The sequence below is a fragment of the Fukomys damarensis genome, unplaced genomic scaffold (genome assembly GCF_012274545.1).
Source record: "Fukomys damarensis isolate Sample0158 unplaced genomic scaffold, DMR_v1.0_HiC HiC_scaffold_16, whole genome shotgun sequence".
Taxonomy (NCBI): domain Eukaryota; kingdom Metazoa; phylum Chordata; class Mammalia; order Rodentia; family Bathyergidae; genus Fukomys; species Fukomys damarensis.
In genome coordinates this window covers 51,247,672-51,258,751 of record NW_022900928.1, presented here as the reverse complement: position 1 = coordinate 51,258,751, position 11,080 = coordinate 51,247,672, and the positions used below count along the sequence as shown (strand labels likewise).

General features: G+C 31.9%; 1 protein-coding gene across 5 annotated transcripts in view; it reads right to left on the bottom strand.

Annotated features, from left to right (window-relative positions):
* The window catches only part of Cep126 (centrosomal protein 126), a 133,437-nt gene that overhangs the window by 71,344 nt on the left and 51,013 nt on the right, over positions 1 to 11,080 (bottom strand). For all 5 annotated transcript variants that reach the window (XR_783882.2, XR_783883.2, XM_010642039.2 and 2 more), the window contains 3 exons: positions 7,846 to 7,952; positions 4,818 to 4,893; positions 3,074 to 3,283 (listed from right to left, as the gene is read on the bottom strand). Coding sequence is in view for 3 of the 5 variants with exons in the window: in XM_010642039.2 (XP_010640341.1) it covers positions 3,074 to 3,283; positions 4,818 to 4,893; positions 7,846 to 7,952 (393 nt within the window). In the remaining 2 variants the exon portion in view is untranslated. The remainder of the gene's footprint in view (positions 1 to 3,073; positions 3,284 to 4,817; positions 4,894 to 7,845; positions 7,953 to 11,080) is intronic.

Sequence of the window (11,080 nt, the reverse complement as noted above, 5' to 3'; positions counted from 1 at the left end):
TCAGATAAAGTAAATTTCAAACCAAAACTCATTAAGAGAGACAAAGAAGGACACTACATCCTTGTAAAGGGAACAATTCAAGAGGAAGAGCTGACAATCATAAACATATATGCACCAAATACAAATGCCCCCAACTATATAAAACAAATATTAAGTAACATGAAAAACCAAATAAGCACTAATACAATTGTAGTGGGGGATTTAAATACCCCACTATCACAAATTGACAGATCTACTAGGCAGAAAATCAACAATGAAATAATAGAACTGAACCAAGCTTTGGAACACATGGATTTAATAGATGTTTATAGAGTATTGCACCCCCAAAAATGAGAATATACATTCTTTTCGGCTGCACATGGATCATTCTCCAAAATAGACCACATACTGGTTCACAGAACAGGTCTAAATAAATGCAAAAAAAATTAAAGTCATCCCTGTATATTATTAGATCATAGTGCAATCAAAGTAGACATCAATAGCACAAGAAACTATAGAAACTTCACAAGCACATGGAAACTGACCAACACTCTCCTAAACAATCAATGGATTACAGAGGAAATTAAAGAAGAAATTAGACAGTTTTTACAAATAAATGAGAATGCCAATACAACATACAGGAATAAGAACTTGCCTGTTACAGTACAGCACTGATCACTTCTTAGTCTTTTGGCTAAGATCAAGTGTATAGTACAGCACTGATAAATAAAATCGAACATATAGTAAGGGTTATAATTTGAGGTATCTTCTACCTATAATAATTTTGGCCTCACTTCTTTCTCTCTGTTCTAACCTAGAGGACAAGTACAAGAGTATATAATGTTAGAGATGGTTGAATCCAAAATTCATTTACAGAGGACAAGCTTTTCTGTATTTTAACATAAACTGTAAAAAATATGCTAACTTTGCTACTTTGTCATATACTGGCAACCTCTAATATTTAGGGACTAGATGTTAAAATTTTGGACTTATTTGTCTGTTATATGCAGTATATACACAACAGAACAAAACCCACAAAATATACAGAAAAATTATGTCTCAAAATATCCAAGTACAAATGCACTAACATAATACCTTTGTAATTGCTTCCCTACCTCCTCCAAAGCATTTAACAAGTACAAACAGTACCATATTGCTCAAGAGTGGTTAACCATTCCACTTCCATTGGCATTTCATATGAACTTTATGTTACCATTTTTTTAAAAAAACTGGGAATTGAACTCAGGACCTTGCGCTTCTGAGGCAGGAGGCAGAACCACTGAGCTAAATCCCCGGCCCTCATATGAACTTTAGCAAAAAAGATATTTACAAAGGGATATTTTACTACCTATACATTTAACATACATTTGGCACTTCTAAGCATCTAGTTAACACTAGATGTTTCAAGTAAGGGCTCAATTTGTCTGTCATATATACAGAGCAGTCTTGATTAAACCACACAATAGTTGAAAATGTCTTGAAAAAAATGAGCATTTTAATCTAGAACTCTTCCTTTCTCCACTAGCCCCATGGGCTAAAATGCTGAAATTTTCAGAAAAAAAGCTTTTCTGGAATTTTAATACAAAAGTTTTTAGATTACCAACTCTACCTTTATCAAAACTGGCAACCTCTTTAGCATCTAGGAAGACTAGATGTTATAACAGGTCTCATTTACCCTTTACATACCCTACATACACAGCAAAGTAAAAATGATAGACATAAGGGTCAGTGGTAACTTGCCTCACTAGCACAGTACTCTGTACTTCCTTCTCTTCTGAGAACCAGTGCATAAACAATGTGTACTACTCAGGAGGGACTTGCCTATTCCCCCAACAAAATAACACTTCATGTGAGTTCTAACAAAAAAGAAATTTACAAAATGTGTTATTTTACTACTTCTACTTTTTAACATGAGAATTATCTCAAAAGACCAGATGGTTCAATAAAGTACTTAGCATGTAAAATAAATAAATACAAACACACACACACACACACACACACACACACACACAGTAATGAGGACTAAAATGAACACATAAAACAATGGCTACGATACAAACAATGTCTTCTACATGTAACCAGTCTGGCACTGGGCATTCTTCTCTTCTGTCTCATGCTCCCTGTCCCCTAACCTACAGAATAAATGCAACCACAGTAATGACTTTTTAAAGGGCAAGTTTTTCTTATAGATTGTATCTTTTTAATTCTTATTTTTGTTTAATTGTGGGTGCTCATTTTCTTCAGCTTCCATTTGTGATAATTCTCTGAAGACTGTAATATTGGCAGGTTTCTTCAGAAAGAAAATAAATTTACTATTTTCAGATATTTTGTGTTATTACTAGTCAACTCATTCTAAAGTAAATCATTTGTTTCAGGCTTTAATGAGCACTCAGGTAGTATAATTATGGTCTATAAATTAGTGGGACATTTATAAAAGAGAGTGGTTTCAAATTCTCAAGAAATGCCTGTATTCCCAATCTGTTCAACATTCAAGTTCAACAAATATAATTTTTTGCCCCTTCTTTCTGTGAATGTATGTATTGTGCATAGACCTTTGAATGGCCCAGCTTTATGGCTGGATCTTCAATGAGACTACTTATTTAGAGTAGGTTTTGGGTTTTGTCTCGTGATTCTTCTTTTTAAAAATTCAATTTATCCTTAGGATAAAAGCTAGCTATAGGACTCTGTCTTTCTGAGTTTTCATTTATATTTGCTTCTTAGTCTTAAGAATTCCTTATATTCTTTATCAGCTCATCACTAAATTTAGGTTTTAAAAACACTTAATGAAGAGATTATAATTGTTTTCATAGATGGTCAATATAAAATACCTAGGTTGTCCATTATTGAACTAGAATTAAAAAATTCATATATTTCTAAAAAAGACAGTAAGGCCTGGCACAGAAATTTGTATCATCATCAGCATCATATGCCCATGCACATGAAATAGTATGAAATATTTCTCAGTTGTCATATGCTCCAGTAAGTAGGTGATAATCTGTATAATTTTGTACTTTTATTTTGTTTTTAAATTTAAATAAAATAATCTAAGTACAAAATACCACATTTCTCATCAAAAATGCTCTTCCACACTTACAGTGTAGTCTTTCATTGAGATGGTCAAGGGACTGCAGGATCCTCTGTTCTTCAGCTGATAGTGCACAGATGTTGAACCGCTGGGCCTTATTTAAAGCCAGATTTGATTTCTGTAGTTGCTTGTTATTCAGGACAGTTAAAATTTCATCTTCAGGCACTGAAGCTTTCACCAGATTTTCAGCCATCAAAAACTCAGAAGTACTATCTGAAACTAAAAAAATTTTAATCAATTATTCTGTGATCTCTTTTTGTCTTTGGCATTAGCCTTTATACATACTGAGCAATATCTGTATGTATTCATTTCACAAACAGAAATGCAGTAATACTTTATTACTTTGCATCTATTAGGATTCTCTGAGAAATACGTATTTGGATTCTCTCTAGCATTTCCCCATCCTTAATTAAAAAAAAATCTAAAATGATGGCAGCAAAGTAAGAAAAATTCTTAGAGGCTTACTTGAACTAAAAAAGAAATATTTAGATAGTTTTTGTATTAAGTTTTGCTATTCATGGGTCATACAAAGATAATATGAAGGAGATTGTCATTCTAACAGCAGTTAAAATGAACTCTAAATAAAAGAGTAGGAGAAAAGAAACTTAAGGAAAGGTTAGAAAATCACATGATCAGCTGAACAGAACTAATAGCTAAGAAACAGATCCAACTGGATTAAGAACATACGCTCAAAGGAGCATCAAAGACTTGAGAGAAAGGAGGGATGATTCAATAACTTAGTTCATTGTTTATGAAGGAATTGATCTGGAGGTTCACTCTCTACTTTTCATTTAAACAAATTCCAAATAAAGAATCAAACTATTAAAGCAACCTAGTGGAAAAAAAGATATTTCTAAATTTTTGGATTGGGAAGGTTCGAGTGTGAAAGTAATGGAGAAATCACTAAGAAAAGACTGAAACATGTTTATGTTAGGCCATGCCAGGCCAGTCTTCCCTGACAGACTTTTAAATTCTGAAGGGCAAACTTTTATGTTATATTCATGACTGTGTATTCAATATTTATTTATAAACACAAAATTAATTCTTAGTAATCACTTATTGAATGAACAAAGAAAAATAAACATGTAAAAATATAATTTAAGTGGAATGAAATAAAAATAATTTAGTAGTAAAAACACTTGCAACCAATATAAGAATTTTAATCATTGATATTTCAAGAATTTTCAGAAATCAATAAGAAAATATAAAAACTTAACGTCTAGGGAAAAGAATATGAAGGGACAATTCACCAAAATACAGACAAGAACAATTAAGCATATTATTAATAAAAATATTTAAAAATAATATCACAAAATTTCTTTGCCTATCATATAAGGAAATTGTACAAAGAATTGTACCTCAAGGTGACATAGATGACTGGAAGAATTCTAATACTTTTAGAAAAAAAGTTGAGTAATATGCATGAATATCCATATTAATGCTTATTTCCTTTGATCTTATATTATTTAATATGCAGAGATTCATTCAACAAATATTTATTGAGTACCAGGTCTATGTCCAGTACTGTAATATGATTCTGGAAATCTATCGTACAAAAATATTTGTTAAGTCAGGAAATAGCTCAATGTAGAAAGATGCTCAATATACTGCTATTTAGAATAAAGAAAAACTGGCCACAAACTGCTGTGACAAGGACAGTTCAGGCCCTAAATGGTGGTTTAGCAGTCATACAAATTGTAAGCACCTTAGAAAATACATATAAAAAAATCTCTGAGAAAAAACCCAGACATACCTTCTTCAGTATTAGAAGTACCCCTTGTAGTTTGTTTTGGATCACTTGAACTTAGATGGACACTTTGTCCAAAATTCTATAAAAATAGAATATTAAATCAGAACATAATTTCACATTTAAAATTCATGCAATATACATGAACTTAAAATTGCAGTATATATTTTCAGCTATCTTTATTCAAGTTAATTTTGTTTTTTGTAACAGAAATCAAGGGTTACTGAATTAAGTTCTTTCTAAGGTATCTGAATATTTAAAAATACATTTATGGGGCTGGGGATTTAACTCAGTGGTTCTGCTGCCTGCCTCATAAGTGCAAGGTCCCAAGTTCGATCCTCCGTACCAAAAAAAAAAAAAAAAATTATAACTTAGTTGATTTATTCTGGGAATGAACTCAGGGCCTTCACACTGGGCTACATCCTCAACTATTATTATTATAATTATTATTATTATTTATTTTGAGACAAAGTCTTGCTAAATCATTAAGTTCATTAAGTTTCTTGGGTTGGGCTTGAACTTATGATTTTTCTGTCTACAGATCCACCAAGTCTGGCTAATTGCTTTATGTGTGTAAGGAAGAATTGCAACCACTGGCCCAAACTCTGTAACTACGACTAATGCCAAGCATAGGTGTCTTAGATGATAAAACTTGAAACAGAAATAGCTGTCCCAGTGCTGCACAGAATCTGAAAAAGGGAAATTAAATTTTTTATTAGTATATGTTTACAATACATAAAAATATATTTGTTATGGGGTATCGGTATATATATATATATAAAATCTTGATCCTTTTTGCTTCTTCTTTTCCTCCACTCCTTTCCACCTATCCCCATTCCAGAATCCCTTTCCCAGGTCCATAAAATATCTTTGGAAAAAGGAAATTTTTGAACACTGGCAATAAGTACTCAACACTATCTGAAAGAAAGCAACTCTCCTTTGAATATGTTCTACTTTCCTTTTTACTCCCATTTTCTTTTTCTTTAAGAAATGATATTTTTCTCTCTGATAAAATTGCATGCCTATGACTATGTACTGTACTTGGCTTTTGTTCAATCTGATCTGAACAGTAGCTGACTGATTTTTGCAATGGCTCTCATTGTATAATTCTTGCCTAATGTCCATTATCGACTTAAAAAACTTGGACTGAAATCCTGGTACAAAAGGGCAATTATGCTTTTTCTGCTTTTTATTTATCTGCTTTAGATTCTTTCTATATAACAGTGGGGTGGCAAAATACAGTGTAATAAAGTGTACTACCTAATACAAGGTGATAGATGTTACTGCTGTAGTAACTGAACTTTTGATTAGGCTCTGGAATAAAAAACAAGGCCAAACAAAATAATAAGGATGAAAAATTAAATTTCAAAATGATTTTGATTCAGGAACATGATTTATTCTAACACAAACAAGACTTGAGGAGGTATATAAAAGGGTGTGTAAATGGAAGATGTATATATGAAAGCAAAAGAGAAGCTTTCCAGAAAGGACAAAAATAAACTTGAAAGACAGCAAGACAAAATGCAAAGGAGCATGAGCTGAAAGAATTTAAGACTCAGGAAAAAAATAGAAACAAATTTGTAGAGGTCACTAATAATAGACATTTAAATTTTAGTTCATTTTTGTTATACTATCTACTATTACTTTAAAATTTGAGATGTCTTAACACAATACAGAAAAATAAAGGTAAAGTATATATTTATGGATTTTGACATTTTTGTGGGAATACAAAAATTTAAAATGAAAGGCCTTATTAGGCATTATTGTAATCATGAAGTTATGTTTGTAATTAAGTATGATATTTATAATTAAGTATAATTTGTTATTACTCAAAAACAACATGATGGTAACAAGACTAACTTATTTATATAAATATATGACTAAAGAACTTTTGTTTGGCTGATAAGATTATATCACTGTTGGTTGTTGTCCATTTTAATCTTGTTCACATAAAATTAATATTCCCTATAATATACAAATGATAGGAACCTCAACCAATAGGGCAAACTGTAAATTCTTTATAAGACACCCTATTCCAATTCTATTTAAAAAAATGGAAGAAGTAATATTTAAGGTAGAAACTCCACATACAATGTTATTTACTTAATCATTTAGTATTTTTGACATGCTAAAGTAAATCCTTAATGTCAGACCACTAGAAAATGTCAAATTTAGATCACATTTACATAGCACTCACAGAATTTCCTTCATAAAAAATTATTATGCTTTTGATGTTTACTGAAGATCTGTCTCTAACAGCTGTATTCATTTATTACTGAATTGTTATTTAATTTTATTGAGTTTATTGGTACTTTTTAAGTGTACAGTAAAGTTACATTCATCATTGGGACCTTGTACCTTTACATGACAGATTGTGGTTCTTTTTTTTTCTCCCATACTATTGAATTATTAAAGACATATTCAGTATGCATTTCATAAAAAGTCCTCCGTATCTTTGAAAGTATTGTATCACAAACATCATTGCTAATATCCCTTGAGAACTATGTAAAGTTTTCAATTTTTAACTTTACCAAGTCTTGCTGGAAGCTCAGATCCAAATAGGAAATTCAATTACTTGGAACTATATTGGTCTTCATGATTAGCATAGTTTCTTCCTGTATCCATTGCTTTAGGAATTTCTCCCTTTTCTTCCTTCCTCATTCTCTCTCCTTCCCTGCCTCCCTTTTTCCTTCTCTTATGCAATTTAAATAATTTTGTTGAATTTTCTTGTGAAGGATCTCATTTTTCCCAGAGTTGGTTATAAATGATAATAAATAAAATAACAACTGATTTATTAAAGTTGATTTAAAACTTTCCTTGGTAACTCACCACACAGATGAATTAGAATACAGCAAATAAGTATAGTTGAACAAACTTCTGCCATGAGATTCCAAGAGTGCATCACAAGTGACTCTGGCTATGGCTATATTTATACTGTGGTACAGTTTATAGCAAGAGCACAGACTTTTAGGAAAACTATTTTCCAAGCAATTTTTAAACACTGAACAGAGATTTTTGCTATTACTGTACTTACATTCATTTGCTCACTGTATTTCTGTGTTACAGATCCAGGGTTTTTTCTTTTCTGGTCTGAAAGACTCTGATTATTTTCAACAATTCGTTTTCTTCTAACAGCAGAATCTTAAAGAAATGTCAGCACAATGTCACAAATTACTCAAGCTGAGTAGATAACATATATTTACTGAAAAGAGGACTGACCTCCAAAGCATGGTCCTGGAACACTAGGAAAATAGGTAAGAAAAGCCATTGGTGTGCAAGAAATGTATTAGAGTTTTAATTTATACTATCTAAAAATTAGAAATTAAACTTTACTGATGTAATAATGTATGACAGTAACACTCTGGTTAGATAGTTTATGAGGCAGTCTCTTGTATATTGCATATATTAGATTCAATTATTTTGAAGGCAGGACATTTCCAAATGTAAAAGGTTGGCAGTGGTGTCTTCATTCATTAGGGGTCTCTTTTTTCTTTCGTGGAACTGAGGATTGAATCCAGGATCTCATTCATGCTAGGCAAATGCTCTGCCACTGGGGTATATCACCAGCCTTTTTGTTTTGGAGGTAGGGTCTTGTTATGTAGTTCAGCTGGCCTTGAATTCACTATGCAGCCCAGCCTACTCTCAAAATTAGAGATTCTCCTACCTTAGCACCCCGAGTGCTGCATTACAAGTATGTGCCACTGAGTCCTAGTGAACCTTTTAAAAGTAAAACAAAAATCTTTTTTTGTTTTTTAACCTAAGATCTTGCTAAGTTACCCAGGTTGGCCTAAAACTTGAGATTCTCATGCTTCATTCTAGGGACAGTTGAGATTGCAATTGTGTGCTACTATGCCTAGCTTCATTATGCCTTTTAACTTTCTGCAATGTAGTGAAATTTATGTGTACTGAGGTAGGTGGATTTATTTATATCTTGTACTATCTAAGCAAATCCTCACAAAATGGAAACATGGCTGAATACAGTTTTGTAGGGCTTTCATTTTATGTCATTTTTAAGGTGAGTAGTGGGTTGATGGATGTTTATTATATTTTGTAATTTTTTGGTATGATTTTAATAAAAACATTCTTACATTATCATAGGTCAAAGATGATACTAATAGGTGAAGAGAAAAATGCTAGAGATGACATTTCTTCTCATGCCTGGAAATATGACTGTGATGGTAAAACTATATATGTAACAAAATCAGTGTCAAAAATTTAAAAATTATCCAAAAATCTAATAACAGATCTTACCTTAAATATATATTCTGCAATGAGATATTGGCCAGTGATATATGGAATATAATTCTCACAACTAATGATATTTTATAAATAGTATTCAGAGGATTATTAACAACATTTAAGAATAAAAGTATTTAATATAGTTAATACATGAACTTTTTATATTATTTTAAATATTTATAATATAAAATTTAAAAATTATTTTAAAAGCTTTTACTTTATATCATTCTTTATAATTTCTTGTGCAAATTAGTACAATAATATATGTGTATGGTGCACATGTATATGTATGCTCATATTTTTAAAAAGTGATACAAAAAATAATTTTTTACTCCACTAATTTGGTTTAGAAGAATGGATATAAAGTTAAATAAATTATGATAACAAAATGTTTAAATTATCTATCTATCTATCTATATCTATAGATATAGATATTACACAGGATTAAGAGAAAGCTTGGAGTCTACAGTGGCTGCAAGAATCAAGAAAGGGCTAGGTGTGATTGTGTATGCCTGTAGTTCTACTTACCTGGGAAGCTGAGGGGCAGGAAGATTACAAATTCGAGGTCAAACTAGGCAACTTGGTGAGGCACTATCTCAAAATGAAATAAAAAGGATTGGATATGTAGCTCAATGGTAGCTCACGTGTCTATCATGCACAAGGCCTTGGGTTCAATTACTAGTACCACAAAAACAATAATGAAAGAAGGTAGATTTCACCAATAAAGATGTCTGAGCTTGATTTGAAAGAAGTAGCAAGTTCCCAAGTAAAAAAGCAGTTTGAGTCAGAAAAAACACTGTGTGCAAAGGTGCCAATTTATAATAGTGCATAGTTAAGTTTCTCAAGGTCGAGGGGTAGAAAAATTACTTGGTCTGAGGCATAGAATATCAGGTATTTGTGTAAGCACATAAATATGTTGAGAAGTACAGGAAGTATGTGCATTGCATGTGATTTATAAGAGTTCAGAGAGAAGAAAAGAAACATTTTGAGCCCTAACCTTAAATTATATACTGGAGAACATGGGTCTGAATATTTTATCTAATCAATACTCTAGCTAGTGTGTATATTATATTTAACAATAGTATAAAAAAGCTCCAAAAAGAGCTGTCAGTTTTAAAGAAAGTTTTTTAGGAACTGAACATCCAACCTTTTAGGGGTAAGAAACAATACTTGCTAATATTTACTTAAGCATGTATCATTTTCCAGGTATTCTTACAGGTACAATTACCATTGCTCTTTCATCTCAAATAATTGAATTAAGGCACAGGAGAGGGTAAATAACTTGCCCAAAACTACAGACAGTAAAGGGCAAAATTGAGATTTAGTTCCAATCAGCTGGGCTCTAAAATCTAAGATTCTAAGCCGGACATGATGGCACTTTAGGGAGGCTGATGCAGGAGGATTGCTGTAAGTTTGAGACCAGCCTGGACTACACAGTTAGTTTAAGGCCAGTCTGCAATATGTAGTGGACCCTGTCTCAAGCAACAAAAACTAACAAAAAAGTAAGATTGTAGTTCTTATCCATTATGCTAGTAACTTTTATTCTGATTTTACTGTCTCACAAAAATAAACATATTTGTATAAAATATTTAATAAAATTATACATAATTTTATAAACATATTTACCCTTACAACATATGATGCCACTGTTAATTTATAGTCTAGAACATTCTAACTCTAAAATTAACTTCATTTAAAAATATTCTTTACTGGTCATTAAGTTGACTTCACAACACTAATGAGTGATGACCTATAACTGAAAGCAAATCTGGGCATGGTGGTGCACTTCTGTAATCCCAGCTGAGGCTAGGAGGCTGAGACAGGAGGATCTCAAGGTTGAGCCCAGCTTGGGAAACACAGAAACTTAGGAAGACCTTGTTCTCAAAAAAAAAAAAAAAATAAAGGGCTGGGGAAGCAGCTCTGGGCTCAACCCCTAGTATTACCAAAAAATTCTCCTTGCATTTATTAGAAGTGTTGTTATAGAAGTGCCCTCTGGATATAAGTACCAGATAGAAATACAGGCAGAGAAA